Raw genomic sequence first — 20380 nt, 5'->3', positions numbered from 1 at the left:
GCAAATAACCTTCTGGTTGTTCCATGTAAATCTCCTCATATCAACGTGTACATATTTTAATCTATATGATGAAATATAAGGTTATGCAAAGAAACAATTACAAACAATACTTCTAATTATTGTCGTCCATGCTAGCGGTGCATATGCGTTGAAAGAATCAACACATTCTTGTTGTCTAAAACCCTTGTTTATTAATTTATCCTTGTAGGTTTTTTGTGTACCATCACTATGATACTTCCTTCTAAATACCAAATTGCATTCAATGGGTCTTAATCCTTTAGGTAGATCAACAAGTTCCCAAGTATGGATTGACATTATTGAATCCATTTCGTCTTGGATCAAATCATGTCAAAAGGATGAATCCCTTGAAGCTATTACATCCTTATAAATCTTAGGACCATCTTCCACTTAAAGATTAATAGGAGTCTTACAAACAAAATTCTCACTATTTCCTTATATAAGATAAAAGGAATAAGTCGAGAATCAATTTTGTTTGGTCCTAGATCCTTAGTCTTTTAGACTTTTGCTTATCCTAAGTTTGGATTGTGTTTCAATAGTCCGTGGAGAATCTTTCTCATGAGGTTCTCAAAGAATTCCATATTTCATGAATCAATAATTTCAATAGACTCCAAATTCATAGATCTACATACGTCATGATTCATCTTTAGATGATCTTTATATGTCTTAAAATAATATGTCTTGTTGAACATAAGCATGTTATTCCCATAGAGTCCAAATCAAAATCAAAATTCAATCACATAATTTAAAATCATGAATTTTAGGGTTAAGTATGTTTTTGTTTCCTAGAAATATCTCAAATTTTATTTTTAGTCCCTATTAAAAAAATGACAGATTTTGGTCCCCATAAAATTATTAGGCATTTAGTTTTAGTCCCTACTGTTAAACCGATGTGCATTTTTGAATGATTATTTTACAGACATATTTAAAACGTTATAAAAAGTTTCTCGAAAAAAAGAAATTCAAAATTTAATTTTTAATTCTGAAATTTGTATTACTTTTATCATTATCTTTTGAAATTTAAAAAATTCATATTTAATTCTTATCTTTATAAAAAATTCTATAATTTGATAAATAAATATTTGATAATATTTTTTAAAAACGTATAAAAAAAATTATTCAAAAATTTAAAATTTTAAGAGTAATCAAACAGTTTTCAAAATTTTAAAAAATAGCATGGACTAAATCTATATGCATAAAATTTTTATAGAGATTAAAATATGTCATTTTCCAATAGGAGTTAAAAATAAAATTTGAGATATTTATAAGGACAAAAACATATTTAACCCAATTTTATTGTTAAAAAAATGTAAAATAATACTATTTTCATGCATTTTGTCATATCAAATTAAAAGAAACAAATTCTACATAATTATTTATTTATTTTGACATAAATACTTAAAAATAAGTTTGATATTAATAAATATCTGTGCCTATTAAAATCCACTAAATACAATGAAAGTGTTGGAACTACAAGGCTTAGGGAGTATTAAATATTGTCAAGTTTGTACTAGTAACTTTTTATAAACTTTTTATCTTTTAAATAACACCAATCATAATAATTAAACTTTCAAAATTCGGTGATAGAGTACTACTACTATATTCATCTTCAATTATGAGTATTAATTTTACCTTCGAAAAAAGTGTACTTGTTGTTTATTTTACAGAACAATAAAATAATAATAATAATGTTGCAAGTACTTGATAGCGTGTATGCATTGTACTGTTTCTGACTTTCTTTATAGACATTACTTCTACTTTTCATATTTTAATAATACTTTTTTTCTCATATAAAATATTTCATTTTTATTCATAAAATAATAAAGCTGCAAATGGTTAGAACTTGTTGGTAATAGCATGCACACTGCTTCTTGCTGTTTGAAGCAAAGAGAGAGAGAGAAAGTGCTTTGAGAATTGTATAGAAAAAACAAAAGAATGAAAGAATCACTGTATGAGAGTGTGATGTGATGATGAGTGGTTTCACTCAAAGGTTTTTTTCTTTTTTCTTTGAATAATAAAAAACCACTCATGATTCTTTGATACGCGTGCTTTGTTTTTTGATGAAACTTTTTATGTTTTTGTTTTTTCAAATAAACAACATCTTCTTAGGACTTTGACCTTTTTTTAGCAGTTTTTGTTCCTTTGTTCATGTTTCTTGGATTCTTATGTTGTTTTACAGACAAGAACAAAATGAGATTCTCATGTTAAGAATAATTATATTCATCTTCAAAATGGACCCTTGTTTTTTACCCTTAAGTCAATAATACAAAATGGGGTGGTGTTGGTGATTGGTTTTTTGGTGAAGAATATTGCTTCAAGTTTGTTCCTTTTTTGAGGTTTGGAGAAGTTTTTAGAAAATGGTTTCCTTAGAAGAAAAGGTTAAAACTGTTGGTGGTGGAGTTGGAGGTGGACTTGTTGCTGAAATGAAATTGCTTAAGGAAATGCAGGAACATTGTGGTATGTTTGTGTGTTCATGTTTGTTTAGTGTTTAGTTCTCTTTACTAGCTTAAATTATAATCACTTTTTTTTATGGTTTAATGTTTTTTAGGGGTGAGGAAGAGTTTGAATTCTGAGTTATGGCATGCTTGTGCTGGTCCTCTTGTGACTTTACCTCATGTTGGAGGTCTTGTTTATTACTTTCCTCAAGGACATAGTGAACAGGTGAAGTAGTCTCTTTTGAAAGTGCTTATTTTTATCTTGATTTTGTGTATATTTAAGAACCCTTTAAGATTTGTTTGTTTGTTTGTTTTTCTTTAGGTTGCAGCTTCTACTAGAAGAACTGCAACTTCACAGATTCCAAACTATCCTAATCTTCCTTCTCAGTTGTTGTGTCAAGTTCAAAATGTCACACTTCATGTGAGTAGTCTTTAGTTTACCACTTTTTGTTCCTTAATCACTTATTTTAACTTCAAGTTTTAATCTTTAATCTTTATGTTATGATTATGATGATAGGCTGATAAGGAAACAGATGAAATCTATGCTCAAATGACTCTTCAACCATTGAATTCTGTAAGATATAAGAAATCTTAGTAGTTCTAGAATTTCTGTTATTATTATACATCTAAATGTTTTTATGTGAGTGTTTAAGATTGACTGTGTTTTTCATTGTTCTTTTTGTGTTAGGAAAAAGAAGTGTTTCCAATATCTGAGTTTGGATTGAACCAAAGTAAACATCCAACTGAGTTTTTCTGCAAAACTTTGACTGCTAGTGATACTAGCACACATGGTGGTTTTTCGGTTCCGCGCAGAGCTGCTGAGAAGCTATTTCCTCCATTGGTAAGGTTACATAATAGGACTTGTTTGGTTGCAATATAAAAAACCTTTTTTTTACTCTACAAGAATCCTTATTGGATTAATGTGTTTTGGTTTTAGGATTACACAATTCAACCTCCAACTCAAGAACTTGTTGTTCGAGATTTGCATGATAATACATGGACGTTTCGACATATATACCGAGGTGAGGATGTTTTCTACCTCTACGTAGCATTTTCCACCGACACTTCATATTAAACGCGTGTCTGGTGACTAATATGTGTCAGAGCCAAACACGATTCCTTGACACTCACACGTGTTGTCACATTCAATTTTTTTACTTTGTTGCATTATCTTATCCTTGAAACATTTAGTCTTAAAAGAGCCGGACCGGACTGGTTTAGATCCTAACGCTTTTCTTTCTCCTATATTGTTCATGTAGGTCAGCCGAAGAGACACCTTCTCACGACAGGATGGAGTTTGTTTGTCGGCTCAAAAAGGCTTAGAGCGGGTGATTCAGTTTTATTTATAAGGTAAGTTTTGTCGTTGGCTTCATTTTTATCGAGTTGCTGCAAAGTGACTTGAAAATCATTATAGATTTTTAGTTATATGTATACTAAATATGATGCTTCAATTGTTTCAAGGGATGAGAAATCACAATTGCGAGTTGGTGTAAGGCGCGCGAATCGTCAACAGACAACAACATTGCCATCATCGGTACTTTCTGCTGATAGCATGCACATTGGCGTCCTTGCTGCTGCAGCTCATGCTGCTGCTAATCGAAGTCCGTTCTCAATTTTCTACAATCCGAGGTATACCATAACATGTTCATACTCTTGCCTAACTTCGGTTTTAGATGATATTTGTTGTGTACTAATTTCTTGTTGATTGTATTATTCTCAGGGCTTGTCCTTCGGATTTTGTTATTCCACTGGCGAAATACCGAAAAGCTGTTTACGGGACTCAGCTCTCGGTTGGTATGAGATTTGGTATGATGTTTGAGACCGAGGAATCGGGTAAGCGCAGGTAATATCCTCAATGCTCGGATTATGACACAGCAAAATATGTTTTTGGTTGAAGTTTTTGCTGTTATATGTGCGAAGTTGATGTATATTTCTTCGTTTTCTTGCAGATATATGGGAACGATTGTTGGTATCAGTGATGTCGATCCACTAAGGTGGCCTGGTTCTAAGTGGCGAAATATTCAAGCCGAATGGGACGAGCCAGGGTGCGGTGATAAGCAAAATAGAGTTAATGTATGGGAGATCGAGACTCCTGAAAGCCTTTTTATCTTTCCATCTATGACTTCGAGTCTAAAACGGCCGTTACAACCCGGTTTTTCGGGTAAGTTTCTTAATTCTCTGATTCCTACTTTATCAAATATGTCTTCTACTTGATGATTTGTTTTTTGATACAGAAAATGAGTGGGGATCTTTGATAAGAAGACCTTTCATTAAAGCATCCGAAAATGGATCAATGGATCTCTCGAACACAATGTCAAATCTCTACCAAGAAAACATGATGAAGATGATGTATAAACCACAAGTTATCAACAACAATGGAACATTTTTACCTGTAATGCAACAATATGCTCCTACAAGAGTTCCTGTGCCAGATATGAAATCTTCGCATGCGATAGAGAATCCGAAAGTTCATCTTTCAACTACCGAGAGCATGCCTAATAATACCTTAAACATGCATTCCTTGTTGAGAAATGATCAACCTGACAAATTTCACCCTTTGACCACAACCGATAAGATGAAAATAGAATCCGAGTCGTTGCCTGATCAAATTTTTGACTTCCCTTCTTTCGAAGCCTGCAACAACATTGAAAAAGCGAATGCGACCAATCCTGTTAATCCTCAAAGCCTTGCAAACCAATCAACATATCATAATCAAAATCCATTATTATTCAATCAAACTAGTCCGTGGCCTATTCAGCAGCAGGCTCAGTTAGATTCGTCGATGTTGCATCCTCAACTGATTGATATGGTGCAGCCCGATTCTTCCATTGTAAACGGTATGCTTCCTCAGATAGACGTTGACGAATGGATGATGTATTCTTCTTGCCAACCTCAAGTAGTGAATCCGTCTATACCTTCCATGAACCAAGAAGTTTGGGATCATTATGTCAAGAACTTTAACATGAAGGATCTTTCAGACGAAAGCAATAGCCAAAGTGAAATTTGCGTCAATGTCGATGTTAGTAATAGTGTTAATACCACTATGGTTGATCCTTCTACTACTTCAAACACAATTTTCGACGATTTTTGCTCAATGAAAGATAAAGATTTTCAACATCCTCAAGACTGCATGGTCGGAAACTTAAGTTCTAGTCAAGATGGGCAATCTCAGATAACATCGGCAAGCCTAGCCGAGTCGCAAGCGTTTTCACTGCGAGACAACTCAGGTGGTACCTCTACAAGTCATGTTGATTTTGATGATAGTAGTTTTCTGCAGAACAACAACTCATGGAAGCAAGTAGCTGCACCAATCCGAACCTACACAAAGGTAACATTTTTCTATGTCATGTTTATATCTATAAAATTTATTTGATAACCATTGTTTTCTTCAACATGTTTCAATCATGTATATCATTATGAAGTTTTGTTATTGTTTTATGTGTGGCAGGTTCAAAAAGCAGGTTCGGTTGGAAGATCGATTGATGTAACTACATTCAAGAACTATGGAGAGCTGATTTGCGCAATTGAATGCATGTTTGGACTAGACGGTCTGCTGAATGACACGAAAGGTTCGGGATGGAAACTAGTATATGTAGATTATGAGAGTGATGTTCTACTTGTTGGAGACGATCCTTGGGAGTAAGTTTCTTATCCTTATAGCATTTGTAGCACTGACACTTTTGAAAAAATGTGTGTCAGTATCGTGTTTCAGGTATCTGTGCTTCATAGCTTGTAGCCTTATTTTGGGACAATGTTGTTTGCAGGGAATTTGTGGGGTGTGTTAGGTGTATAAGAATATTATCACCTACAGAAGTTCAACAGATGAGTGAAGAAGGGATGAAGCTTTTAAACAGTGGAGCATTGCAAGGAATCAATGTTTGAAACACAACAAAATGTGTTTGTATTATGTATGAACTAAAATGACAAGTTATTTAGAATTTTGGAGCATTAGTAATGGTAGGTATGGACCAAACAAACCTTTAGTTTATGACAGAACAAAAATTATGAGATGTTGAATGAATCAAAAGGTTACATTACATACCTTAACTTGTAGTGATGTATTCTTCCAACTAAGTGGAAATATTATGCATTATGTTTTGTTATTATTAATCTTGTACATTAATGAACTTTTGTCAAATTATCAATCATGAGATGATAATTGTGTGGAGAGTAAGGTGTGAAGTTATTTGAGTATGATGATAATGGGGGCAAAATTCTTTCTCAATATTTAAGATTCCTTCATTTTCAAGGTTGAATTTCATTCCAACTTTCAAAATTTAATGTTTATGTGAAAGAAAATAGCATCCATGCACCTCAATATGATGAGATAAATAAATATATTTCTGATTCTTTTAAATATTTCAAACTTCGTTTTTAGTACATAAAAAATTTTCTTTCAAAGAATGATCCTCTTAATGTTTTCTTTCCACACTTTTGGTCTATCATGTCAATGTCTGTTAATAGAAATAGACGTGACAAGATGCTGATGTGTCATACCATGTGGCGAATCGGTAGCTTAAATCGTAGCTAATCTGTAGCAAATTTATTGCAGAAATCTAATTCTGAAAAAATGCAGTCTTTTCATGTTGATGCAGTACAAATGGTAAGGCAATAAATTTTGTAGTTTATCATTTGTACTGCATCAACATGAACAAATTGCATTTTTTAGATAATCAGAATTCCTGCAATAAATTTGTTACAGATTAGCTAAGATTTTAGCTACCGATTAGTTGCAAATTTTATGGGTTCAAGTATGATGTTAACCTTAGCCACGTGACATGACACATCAACATCTTCTGTTAACGGGGCGTTGACATGAGGAACCAAAAGTGTGGACGAGAAATATTAGGAGGACTACTTTTTGAGGGGAAATTTTTAAGGGACTAAAAATGAAGTTTGAGATATTTAGAGGAACCAGAAACATATTTAACCCTATAAATATTGTTCTATTCACTAAAACTTTAAAACGAGTCATTAATCTCAAGTAACTAGCAAGTAGGGGTGAAAATAGGCTAGACTAGGATTTAGAAAGCCTGAGTCTGACATACGATAAATTTACAAGGTCTGAGTCTGATATATGGTCAACTATAAGCTCTTTTTCTCGGTCTGACCTGCCCTCTGCAAGTCTATTTAAAAGCTTGTTTTTCATTAAGGTTTTTAATTAATCTATATTACTTAAGAAGCTTATAGGTTGACCTATATATCCATTAATAAGCCGACCTATTTAACAATGTTTGTAACATCTATGTCAACCTATTTAGCATTTTTTTTAATAATATATATGCATATATAGATCTGTCATTTTTATTAAATAGATCCGACTTGACCCGACCTTAAATAAACAAGGTTATAAGCCCTTATAGCCCGACCTAACCTATTTCCATCCCTATTAGGAAGACACAAATTACTTAAAATTTAAAAACAATGCGGATATTTATGCTTTTAAAGTACATTTTAAATAGTTTAGTATTGATTTCATATTTATTTATATTGTTTTACAATTTAAGCAAAATATTAATTTTTATTTTTTATTTTATTCTTTACTATTTATCACACTTATTTGGATTGCTTATTCATTAAAATTCTTTTTTCAACATTGCTATATTTAGTCTATTGTTTAAATTATCTATCTTCTATGACAAATCTATACTTTATTTTGTATAGTAATTTGGAAACCTTAACCAGAAACAAAAAATTTAAATGAATGGAGAATATTTTATTTTTGTGGCCTACTTATAACAATATGGAGGTCAACTTTTGCATATTTTTAATTTTAAATCTTGAAATAATAAATGTATTTTTGAAAAACTCATTTATTTATTTATTTTTGGCACCATCATCCACCACTAGCTTTCCTTGAACAGTATTGGGTTTGTGACTTGTGAGTTTGCATTAATTAGAGACAATATGGACCTCTTTATTTGAGGGACAAGCTATTATGGGCCTCTTGTGTTCTGTGGTCCTTTTGTCCAATTTTCCTTTCATCATTCTTCAGTTCATCAAAAAAACGTGGCATTTTAATTTATCCAAAACATGGTTCTAGTAGTGTATTTATACAAATTTGACTATATAAAAGATATACTAAAAAATTTCCTTTTCTTTTCTCATATCGAGATACATATTTTGAATTTGAATAATGAATTTTTATTTATTTAATTAAATGAGACGAGTTTAAAATAAATGAATCTTAAAGAAACATAGAGTTGAGAAAATGGTCAATAGTCATAAAGCATTGCAATTTACATATTATAATATGAAACAAAATATGTTTGGATAAGTGTATTGATAAGTGTCATATTATGTATTGACGGGCGGTTGCTCGAATGAAAGGGCAACAACTGGGATGCAATGCAAATTCTGGACATGGTAGAGGCATGGGTGTATAAGAAAATGCTTCTCAAACAATTATTGGAAGAACAATTGAGGTGGTAACTGAGGTAGACAATGGAGGACTTGTCAGATTGAGCACATAATAATGCCAATTTCTTGTGTATATGTTGGACATTTAGAAGGCAAATTTCACTGAAAGAATGACATGTAAAAAAAGTTTAAATTGTTAGATACATGAGTTTCTGTTAGGAATATCCTAAAGTCTTACATTGATTGGAGATAGAGCATCGAGATATATAGAGTGACATTATTCATCTTACAAATTGATTTTGTACAGACTAAGGATGAGTTATACCAAACTCCAATAGTTTTAAATCATATGACAAGACATTTAAAATCGCTCCAGAATGTACAAGGATGTCCTATAGAAATGTTTGACGGATAGAAAGTTGGTGCAATAAAGGAGAGAATGAAAACTCTTTGATAGAGGACTGAAATTAAACAATGTGTGCCTAAATTGAATTGTAGCATGATATATGTGACCCAATTAATAGATGATTCATGTTGTATAGTGCAATTTATTGATTCTTTGTGTATGATGTAAGACCGCACTTCGAGCAGAGATGGTTCTAGAAATATTGATTAGTGGGGGCAAAATACTACAAGAAAAAACAATTTTAGCCAAGGGTCTAACCCTCACTAAGCCAAATAAAACCCCTATCCAAACAGAATTTTGCGAGGGGAAAGGACCCCTGGCTAAATAGGTCATTGCAAATCGTTTGCAAGGGGCCTGTCACCTCGCAATTTTGCTTAGGGCTTCCCCCTTGCAAAATGCAGTCACCCAGATGCCACACATGCCTAGGTCCAGAGTAGTGGTACATTGTGTCGCAGTAGCTTTGGTGTGGGGTAGTATTGTATCAGTATTTAGCATAATGACGACAATCACAAATGGTATTAGAAAAGATGAATACAATAGGAAATCATTGTTTGGTTTATTAATAACATTATAAGATGGGTGTCCAAGTCTGTGATGCCATAGGCTAAACTTAGTGGACACACTGTAATTACATAATTTCATAGGTATATTATGGTTGTAAACATCAAAGACAGAAGAATCTTGATTAAGTAAGTACAAATTATAATAAACTTTAGCAAGTCTAATCTTCCTCAATAAAGGTATTGCCTGAATAATACAAGATGAATTATCAAAAAGTAATTTGCATCAGTCAGAAGATGATAATTGGTAGGTATAAATAAGATTATAGCTGAAATTGGTCACAAACAAAACATTGTAAAGTGAAGTTCTCATTCAGTTTAACACTGCCAGATTTATTGGAAAAAAAATATGTGATCCATTAGGCAATTTGACTGTTATAGGTTTGATATTATGGTGAGAGTAAAAGGGTTGTAAGGAAGAGAAAATGTGATTAGTGGCACCTGTGTCAATGATCCATTGCTTACCTAAAAAAATGGTGGTATTGTGAATGATAGAATAATTCAAACTCGGTGAGGATGTATTGATGATGTGAGGAGCAGATGAGGTGGAATCATCATGTTTGTTGATCAAGGTTATGAGCTTCTAGTACATGTTAGGTGTGATGTTAAGTTTGGTGTCTTGATCATCATTAGGTTGTGGAGATTGATCTGAATCATCTACAACTTTCTACATTGTTGGTGGAGTTAAGTTTGTCTTTGAATTTGAATTCAGAGGGAAGCCATGTTTTAAGAAGCAAGTATCCAAGCTATGGCCAATTTTTCCACAGAATGAGCAAGTTTTGAAATTGGAGAGGCCCTTGCCTTTAAAGAGTGCTTTGCCACGACCCTTGATTTATTTCTCTTGGGATTTGCCATTGTTGGATGCAGTATTGGTATTGATGTACAAAACTCTAGTAGGTTCAGGAGATACATAAGTGCTCATTTGTCTTTCTTGTTGAATAATGAATGAGAATATTTTGGCAACCTTAGGAAGATGGTCAATCAGGAGAATGTTGCTCTCGACATTGTTGAAATTTTCATTCAAGCCTTTCAAAAAACAGATGGCATACTCCATTTCTCTTTGTTTCTTGATTTGGGGACTTGCACCACAAGTGCACGCAGGAAAAGAGGGCATAGATTCAAGGTCCTCCCAAAGGGTCTTTAATTCATTGTAATACGCATTCACGATTTTATCACCTGGATGAATAGAGTGAACTTGGTGTAAGAGGTCAGAGATACAAAAATGATCACCTTTGGAAAAACAATTATCAAGATTTGTCCACAGCTAAGTAGCATTCTCAATATAGATTGTGCTATGAGCGATATCAAGGGCAAGAGAGGCATAAATCCATGCAAGAATAATATTATTACATCGTTCCCATGTATCAAAAAAATTATCATCTTTGCTTGGAACTGTGATATTTCCATTGATAAATTTGATTTTGTTCTTGCTCAAGAGGGCACGCTTCATAGATCTGCTCTAAGATTCATAGTTATGTTCATAAAGTGGTGGAGAAACTGTTAGATGTAACAGGAACATAATAGAAGCAAATAAAAGTTCTGGAAATGACTGTTTATTCCTTGTGAAATGCTGTAAAATAAATAGAGAATGAAAAACGAATATGCTGTAATAAACTACAGCCCACTTCTAGCTAGAAATAAGGAAACAAACTTGACTAAATCAATTAACAAACTATCCTAAAAACTAGGACTCTTATTTGACTAAATACTTAACATTCCCTCTCTTGAACTAGACTGCATTTGCAGCTAGTTAACATGTGGTAGTTCACACATTCCAAGCCTCCTTCTTAGCTCCTGAAATAGCTCTAATTTGAGCGGTTTGGTGAAAATATCGGCTATTTGCTGCCTTGTACCACAGAACTGAAGCTGTACAACTCCATCATTCACTAGCTCTCGTAAGAAATGGTAGCGCACATCAATATGCTTGCTCCTGCCGTGCATCACAGAATTCCTCGCCAACTTAATTGTTGAGCTATTGTCACAAAAGATGATAGTGCTCTCGCTGTCCATGTAGCCGATCTTCTTTAGCACCCTTTGCATCCATATTGCTTGACAACTACTTCCTGCAGCTGCAATGAATTCAGCTTCGGTTGTGCTTAGTGTTACGATCGGTTGTTTTCGAGAAGACCAAGTCACTGCTGCTCCACTAAGCATAAAAACATAGCACGAGGTGCTTCTTCTATCTTCTACTGACCCGGCATAATCGCTGTCAGTAAAACCAATCAACTCATGACTTCCTCCCCTTCTGTAAAGAAGGCCAAACGTTGTTGTACCTTGCAAGTAGCGTAGAATTCTCTTGGCTGCCGAATGATGAAGTTCTGTAGGCCTTGACATATACCTGCTTAATAAGCTTACTGCATACATTATATCTGGTCTCGTAGCGGTCAAGTACATCATGCTCCCAATCAGCTGCTTGAAGAACGAACCATCCATCTCAATACCATTTTCATCTTTGGAGATTTTGAATCCTGGAACCATTGGATTTTCAACGGAATTGCTATGCTCCATTCCAAAACGTCTCAACACTTCCATCACGTACTTCGACTGACTGATGAATATACCACCATCAAACTGAACTACCTCAATACCAAGAAAATACTTCATCTTACCCAAGTCCGTCATATCAAATTCCTTCATCATGGACTCTTTGAATTCAATCATCATATTCTCATCATCTCCGGTATAAATTAAATCATCAACATACAAGCTAATGATTAAATGTTTACCTTGTTTGTTGACTTTCGTAAACAAAGTTTGCTCGTTGTCCTCCTTCCCAAAACCTTCCTTTTGAAAATATGATTCAAACCGGCTGAACCATGCTCGTGGTGCCTGCTTGAGTCCGTACAAAGCTTTGTTGAGCTTATACACCTTATGTTCCTCATTCTTTATTTCATAACCTCTTGGCTGCTCCACGTACACGTTCTCCGTTAACTCCCCGTGAAGGAAAGCTGATTTCACGTCCAGCTGAAACACACACCATCTTCTTTGTGCTGCAAGTGCTAAAATCATTCGAACCGTGTCCATGCGAGCTACGGGAGCATATACTTCTTCGTAATCAACTCCATATTCCAGAGCATACCCTTTTGCGACCAAGCGAGCCTTGTGTTTATCCACTTCTCCGAGCTCATTCAATTTTGTTTTGTACACCCATTTGACTCCTATTCTTTTAGCTCCTATAGGCAGCTCAATAAGATCCCACGTTCCATTCTTCTCAATTGATCTCATTTCGGGATCCATGGCTGTTCTCCATTTCTCCTCCTTTACTGCTTCGTCAAATGAAATTGGATCAGAATGAATGGCACTAGCAAACAAGGCTAAGTGAGTTTGTACCTCTTCCCCTTCATCTGAAAGACCCTCACCAGAGACAAAATCACTCAAATATGCTGGTGCTCTTCTAACTCGGGGTGTTATCGGAGGAGTCACTTCATTTTCTTCATTGCCATCACTAGATTCGTCCCTCACCGAAGAAGCTATGTTTTCTTCTTCACTACCATCGTCAGAATCCTCCACCTCTTCACTGTCGCCATCTTCCCATTCCAAATCAAACGTGTTATCTTCTTCAGATTTCTTCTCCCAATTCCACTGCCCATCTTCTTCAAAGACGACATCGCGGCTGATAATAATCCTCTTAGAGGTAGGATCATATAGTCGATATGCCTTTGATTCTGCACTTACACCAAAAAAGACACAACAACGACTCTTATCTTCAAGCTTTGTCCGCCGAGCATCCGGTACGTGAGCATATGCTATACAACCAAAGACTCTGAAGTGCGTAACTGAAGGTATCACCCCACACCAAGCTTCCTCTGGCGTCGTTTCCTTCACCGATGATGTTGGACATCTATTGAGAACATATAGTGCCCAGTTTACCGCCTCTGCCCAGAATTTTCTTGGAACATTTTTCTCAACCAATAAGCTCCTCACCATATTCATCACGGTTCTATTTTTCCGCTCAGCGACTCCATTCTGTTGCGGTGTATATGCAGCAGTTAATTGCCTCTTGATTCCATTCATTTTACAATATTCCTTGAACTCATCTGATGTGAATTCACCTCCACGATCTGTTCTTAAACATTTAATGGACATGCCCGTTTCTTTTTCAACAAGAGCTTTAAACATCTTAAAGGTAGTGAATGCATCTGACTTACAAGCGAGAAAATACACCCACGCCTTCCTACTGTAGTCATCAATGAAGCAAATGAAATACCTTTTGTTTCCCTCTGAAAACGGAGAAATCGGGCTGCAAATATCAGCATGAACCAGCTCCAATTTTTCCGACGCTCTCCATGTACTTCTCCTTGGGATTACGTCTCGATGTTGTTTCCCTTTCAAGCAACTTGTGCACACAATTTCAGCCTCCGCGAAACTTGGCAAGCCTCTCACCATGCTTTTTGATTGCAAAGTCTTCAACCCTTTGTAGCTGAGATGACCAAATCTTCGGTGCCAGAGGTGAGCCACGTCTTCGGTGTCGTCGGTTATTGCTTGGAAACACTCTTCTTTGTTTTCACTTTTGATTGATTTAGTGCTCGAAAACAACACAAACATTCAATTTGCTGTCATGTTGGTTTGGAATACCAAACCCTTTGTGCGGTGATAAATCCGACACTCATTTGACTACATTAGTACAGCAAAACCCCTTTCTTGTAGCTGCCCAACACTGAGAAGATTATTCTTCAAACCGGGAACATAATAGACATCCCGTACAAGATGGTTTACTCCTTTTATTGTCAATCGAACACTTCCTTTTCCGGAAACGTTCATGCTTGCATAATTCCCCAATCTAACCACCTTGTTGAACCCTTCTTCTAACTCACAAAAAAGTGAAGAATCACCACACATGTGATTGCTGCACCCAGAATCAATATACCACATAACATCTCGATCGTCTCCAAGCGTGTCGACATACGCCATTAGCACCATCTCTTCTGATTCCTCCAAACCAGCATAATTTGCTTGGCACTCGTACTGGAAGTGTCCAAGCTTATGTCATTTGTAACACTCAATTGTTTCCTTACTCCTCGGTTGGCTGTCCCTGCCTCTGCCTTGTCCCCGACCTCCTCGAAAAGTAGCTCTTCCTCGCCCTCTTCCACCATAGCTTTCTTCATGAGTTACCTTCAAAGCATGTTCCTCTTCTCCACTTACTTTGAATTTTTGCTCATGAACAAGCAGAGAACTTTGCAAGGCATCCACAGATAGTTCATCTATGTCCTTGGCTTCCTCAATGGAACAAACAATATAGTTCCATTTCTCAGTGAGGGTTCTCAAAATCTTCTCAACGATCTTGACATCATCCACATCTTCTCCATAATTCCTCATGTCGTTTGCAACCGTCATTACTCGACCAAAATAATCAGTGATCGATTCACCTTGCTTCATTGCTAAGACCTCAAAGTCCCGCCGTAGACGATTGAGCTGAGCTCTCTTCACTCGAGCATTGCCTCGACACTTCAACTTCATGGAGTCCCAGAGCTTTTTAGATGTCTCCTTTTGCGTGATCGTCTTTAGAATTGACTTGTCAAGCGACTGAAACAAGTAATTCTTAGCCTTCAAATCCTTCAGCTTCATCTCCTCCAGGTTCTTTATTTGCTCTGCCGTCATTCCATCTCTACTCTTCGGCTCTGTGTAGCCTGATTCAACAGCAACCCAATACTCCTTGGATCAAAGGAGATTCTCCATGACCATGCTCCAATGATCGTAGTCGCCGTCGAACTTCGGAATGGAGACTGCTGCAAAATTTGCTTCTGAACCCATCTCTTAGGTCACTGCTCTTGATACCAGAATGTTAGATGTAACAGGAACAGAATAGAAGCAAATAGAAGTTCTGGAAATGACTGTTTATTCCTTGTGAAATGCTGTAAAATAAATAGAGAATGAAAAACGAATGTGCTGTAACAAACTACAGCCTACTTCTAGCTAGAAATAAGGAAACAAACTTGACTAAATTAATTACCAAACTATCCTAAAAACTAGGACTCTTATTTGACTAAATACTTAACAGAAACGAGTATGGCACCTGGATTTTCTGCTGGGTGAATGTACTTGGGGCTGGATTGATCAAGGGTCAGATTGAGGTTTGATTGTTAGGTGTGTTGATTGTTTTGTTTGGGTGTGGTGGGATCATCTTGATCGTGATCCACCATTGTTGAAGGATGTGAGGAAGTTCAAAGAGAAGGAGAACAAATAGAATAAGTTTTTACATTTTTACACAACTGATATCATAAAGGAGCTTATGGAAAAGTAGTAGTATTATTCATTAATGTGTAACTTCACTTGTACAAAGTAAAAAGGGAAACCCTATATATAGATAGTAGTTACTTGTATGTTAAGTAACAGAAACAACAAACTACCCTATTTGCATGTAGGGATGTCGGGTCGAGTGCGAGTTTTGCACCACCCAAACTATCCTATTTAGTTTCAAGTAACATTCCCATTTTTTTTAGGGTGAATATATTTTAACATCTCGATATCTGTTAAATAGAACACCAAAAAATGTCCTTACGATGTGTTGAATATTAAAGTCTTTAAATCACTTTTTATGCATATAATCAAGGAAGAAATTGTGACAAATTTGCTTACATAAGTAAGAAGTATGTGTTTCTATGAAACTCACATGGAAAGAAAGAATGAAAACTATTTGACTTGGATACTTATTTTGTATCAATAAATGATGATTCTTTTGAAGCTGAATTTTCCTTGGACAATTTAGTGAGTTAATGACATATATGCTAGATGGAGAGGTTGTTGATGATGGAAATGTTGATAGGGAGGAAATTATAATTGTTAAGTTTCCAAGAGAAGAGAGTCATGCTGATGTAAGGGGGTTGTAACTTAGAAAGTGAACAAGATGTCTCTAATGAAAAAAATGAGAAACAACTTGATCGAGGCTAACATGTTGAAAATTTGAAATTCATTCTATAAGGCTCGCGTGACTAATACAATCAAACATCAAAGAGCCCATCTACAATTTAGATCGGTTTTGAGAAAAAAATACATTTTATTCAAAGATAAATATATCCGTGGTTCGGTTTGATTAAAAAAAATTAATTCAATCCAATTTCATGCAATGTTATTTAGATGTGTTTTTAGATATCCAACTTACAATTTATATTTCTATTATTATAAAACACTATAAATAATATGATTCATGCAATGTATAACATATAATATCGAAATAATAGGTAAACAAATAACAAATTGCATTGATATCCCTTTTAGATGTCAAAACCAATTCAAACAAAAATAATTATAAAATAAGAATTGATGTAACATTCACTCTGCCCCACATTGTCATTCAAGTCAAGAAATACATTATACAAAATTTCCAAAATTATAAAATGAAAAATTCATTATTGCTAGTGGTGAAGATCCGATTTAGAATCGAGTGTGCTCTTCTTAAAATTTCAATTTCAAATTCTGTTATATGTAAAATTGCTTATAAAAAAAGATGATTTAAAAAATATCAGTGTTTTAGAAAATGTTGAAACAACAAAATTGCAAGTGCTGAAACTTGTAATGTTCGAGATTCTATTCTTTGAGTAGATTATAGATTCTATTCTTTGAGTAGATTATAGAGGCAATATCAAAAACTATAAAGTAAGTTTATTTCAATATAAAATTTAACAAAATTAATTAATTGTTAAATATAAAGAATAAAGTGCAATAGAAAAGTGTACACCATGCAAGTGTAGTTGAATTTGTTGTAATCAATTATCTTAGTGATTAAGCAACCAAATTTTCTATCCTAATGAACCAAGACAAATCAGTAGGTGTGATGAAGAATTATTGGGGTAACAAGCCAACAAATATGAGTTAATGCTCTTGGATCCACTGCACTACTACACTCCAACTCAATCTCACTCGTTGGATTGAATTCAAGGCCAAACCATTAGTATCCTCATATAAAATAGCATTTTCTCTCCGCAAATAGCAGATAAGCAGAAAATAACTTATTCTTAAGAGCTTCTGAAAATAAGCTGAAAACAGTCTATTGCATAATTTGTTCTCATAAGCTTATGACAGTAGTAGACGAAAACAATCCGATCCAACAATAAATTAAGGTATATACTTATTAATCTCACTTTTAGTAGGTCAAAGTCAAAGAAAGTAAAATTGAAAATTTGAAAGAGTCTAAAGTTGACTTCATATGCTTCAAAAATGAACTAATTCATCATTTTCTTTCCATTTTCCAACACCAATTACATAACAAATCTAGAACTGAAATACATAACATAACTAAAAATGGTATATATCACCTCAAAATGTTGCTCCACATTTGGTAAGCAAACACTTCTTGTACACAATCCACATCTTATGAGATTTGATGATGACAACAATGATGTTTAAAACAATTCCATTCGCATGAATTTCGCGCGAAAGAGACATGACAGAATCAATATTCTCACTTGTTTGCTACATTTGATGTATAAGCTATAAGCTACTAAAGCTTTAACCCGATCTAACCGGTTTCTGAAGAACCGCAGACAACACGACTACGGGTTTACCCGATCCAAAACTATCAACCTTCTCTCCCACAACCCATTTCAATTTCTTATAACCAAACCTTTCAATCAACCTTGTAAGAGTTTGTTTCTTCTCTTCGCTATCACAGAAGAAATTATCAAGCCAAAACAAACCACCGGCCCTCAAAACTCGATCAATATCAAACATCAAAAACTCCAACTTCTCCGACTTCCCTCCAACAACATCCAATGCACTCGAAGCATGAATCAAATCAAACACATTGTCGTAAAACGGAAACCTATGATCTAAGCTCAAGTAAATCGGAAAAAGTCCTCTTGCTGCAATGAATTCGCTAAACGGTGCATCAACATTAAGAGTATTAGTAATCACAGTAACATTTCTATCAAACATTCTAGCAGCAAAAGAACCAGAACCACCACCAATATCAAACCCTACCCTAATTCCACCATTTCCTAAACCTAAAACATCATCAATCAAAAAATCATTTTTACTCTTACCCTTCAAAAACCTTTGATTCTCATTTCCACCACTAGCCAAATCAAAACAATTAACACAATCTCTACTCAATTTCTTACCTTTCAAACCACTCCAATTGAAAGTGTTATTACCATTACCAAAAGGCTTCCATAGAGAAACAGGTAAAGGAAAAAACCCTAATTTTGAAACAGTTTTAGAAAAACACCTTCTTCTTGGCAATGGCTCACACCCTTTTAAGATCAGCTTCTGAGCTAAACTCCAATCATCAGGACAAGTTGCAGAGAGTTTGTATCTCATGAACTGAGACAACAAGTCTGAGTTTTTCTCACAAGAATGACCAACAGATGCAACCATTTCAGTGATCCCAGTTCTTGAATCTTTACCTAGAGGAAGTTGATGGCGTTGGAGGAAGATTTTGAGCTCATTTGCAATGTTGGGTCTTGAAAGATCAAATCTTTCATAACCAAGAAGCTGTTTTTCCATCTGGGCTAATTTCTTCTGAGACAGATCAATCTCTCTGAGAATGAGTGAGACTTGTTCTGAGACAAGAGAGATGTTTTTGTTGTGAATAACGTTGTTGCTGTTGTTGTTGGTGTGGTTTTTTGAGGAAGAAGATGAAGTGAAAGCATAGAGAGCAAAGAGATTGGTTGTGATGACACAGAAAATCATGAGAATGTTAACAGCTGAAGAACAAAGCGAAGCTCTTTTGAATCTTGCTGTTCCATCACCAATTTTCAGAGAAACTGAACCCATTTTGATGATTTTTGGTGAATCAGTGAAGTAGATTTGGATGAGTGAGTGGTTTCAAAGAAACCAAATCTCAATGGAACATTTGTGTCGGTTTGTGTTTGTAGGAGTAGCAGTTTTTAATGTTTTGTTTTTGTGTGTAAATGTTTTGTTTACTGAGAAATTAACATAATATTAATGTGATTTTTTTTGTTTAAACACTGATTATGAGATCTATTATCATTCTATTATTAATATAGTAAAAAGAGATCTATTATTAATTTATCTATCAACTTGGAATTTTTTATTAGTTGTGTAAAAAGAAAATGTATGCCAGTTGTCATGTGTGAATTTAATGTTAGGTGGAAAAAAAATACTAATAGTACTACTTGCAATAAAAGTGAATTATTATCTCAGGTGAATATTTTGTGTGATATTATGAATGTTGAAAAATATATCAGTTAGAAACAAATTGTTAATAAGTTTTTTTTTGGTTTTTTTAGTGATTTTTTATTTAAAAATATTTTTCAATTGAAAATGTATTTTTCAAAAATTATAATTATAGTTATAGTTTTGTTACAACATTTTAATATTCCATTTCATTTCTTATAGAATGATTTTTCTTCATTAAACAAAAAATATAATTTTTTGTCAAGTAATTTAGTGACTAATTACACATTCTCTTCAGTTGATTTAAATAAATTACTGGTATTACTTTGGAGAGTGTTATGTGATAGTGCACCATTACCTTACATCAGGAACCAATGCAAATAATAATAGATAAATAATGCAAATAATAATGAGATCTAAAGGTCAAAGTTTTGTCAAATTACAACAATAATTGAAGCCTTTTCAAACTCCTTATCAGTGTTACTTTATGCTAAAGAAAGTTGAAATAAGTAAAAGAGTTTAACAAC

At 34.4% G+C, this 20380-nt stretch overlaps 3 protein-coding genes across 3 annotated transcripts; 1 reads left to right on the top strand and 2 right to left on the bottom strand.

Moving 5' to 3' along the window:
- The first annotated feature begins 1805 nt into the window (after nucleotides 1-1805).
- LOC131596657 (auxin response factor 5) lies at nucleotides 1806-6563 on the top strand. The gene is made up of 13 exons (XM_058869382.1): nucleotides 1806-2475; nucleotides 2567-2679; nucleotides 2776-2874; nucleotides 2971-3027; nucleotides 3142-3294; nucleotides 3391-3475; nucleotides 3713-3803; nucleotides 3915-4082; nucleotides 4174-4296; nucleotides 4403-4614; nucleotides 4688-5781; nucleotides 5902-6092; nucleotides 6218-6563. The coding sequence occupies exons 1-13, from the start codon at nucleotides 2376-2378 to the stop codon at nucleotides 6333-6335; spliced, it is 2604 nt and encodes an 867-aa protein (XP_058725365.1). The 5' UTR covers nucleotides 1806-2375; the 3' UTR covers nucleotides 6336-6563.
- Nucleotides 6564-14765: 8202 nt separating this feature from the next.
- On the bottom strand, nucleotides 14766-15377 carry LOC131598642 (uncharacterized). The gene has a single exon (XM_058871223.1). The coding sequence runs from the start codon at nucleotides 15375-15377 to the stop codon at nucleotides 14766-14768; it is 612 nt and encodes a 203-aa protein (XP_058727206.1).
- A 2518-nt stretch (nucleotides 15378-17895) lies between these two features.
- On the bottom strand, nucleotides 17896-19650 carry LOC131596656 (probable methyltransferase At1g29790). The gene has a single exon (XM_058869381.1). It carries the CDS (start codon nucleotides 19488-19490, stop codon nucleotides 18225-18227), a length of 1266 nt encoding a protein of 421 aa, XP_058725364.1. The 5' UTR covers nucleotides 19491-19650; the 3' UTR covers nucleotides 17896-18224.
- Between the last annotated feature and the right edge of the window lie 730 nt (nucleotides 19651-20380).

This window comes from Vicia villosa, linkage group LG4, assembly GCF_029867415.1.
Source record: "Vicia villosa cultivar HV-30 ecotype Madison, WI linkage group LG4, Vvil1.0, whole genome shotgun sequence".
Classification (NCBI taxonomy): domain Eukaryota; kingdom Viridiplantae; phylum Streptophyta; class Magnoliopsida; order Fabales; family Fabaceae; genus Vicia; species Vicia villosa.
The sequence above is the reverse complement of the archived record's forward strand: the minus strand, read 5'-3'. Positions and strand labels throughout refer to the sequence as shown.

Excerpts from the sequence above, each read along its gene's own strand:
- LOC131596657 (XM_058869382.1), top strand. The coding sequence starts at position 2,376 with ATGGTTTCCTTAGAAGAAAAGGTTAAAACTGTTGGTGGTGGAGTTGGA. Across the intron at positions 4,297-4,402 it reads GAGGAATCGGGTAAGCGCAG|ATATATGGGAACGATTGTTG; the intron begins GTAATATCCTCA and ends GTTTTCTTGCAG. Across the intron at positions 5,782-5,901 it reads CAATCCGAACCTACACAAAG|GTTCAAAAAGCAGGTTCGGT; the intron begins GTAACATTTTTC and ends TATGTGTGGCAG.
- LOC131598642 (XM_058871223.1), bottom strand. The coding sequence starts at position 15,377 with ATGACGGCAGAGCAAATAAAGAACCTGGAGGAGATGAAGCTGAAGGAT.
- LOC131596656 (XM_058869381.1), bottom strand. The coding sequence starts at position 19,490 with ATGGGTTCAGTTTCTCTGAAAATTGGTGATGGAACAGCAAGATTCAAA.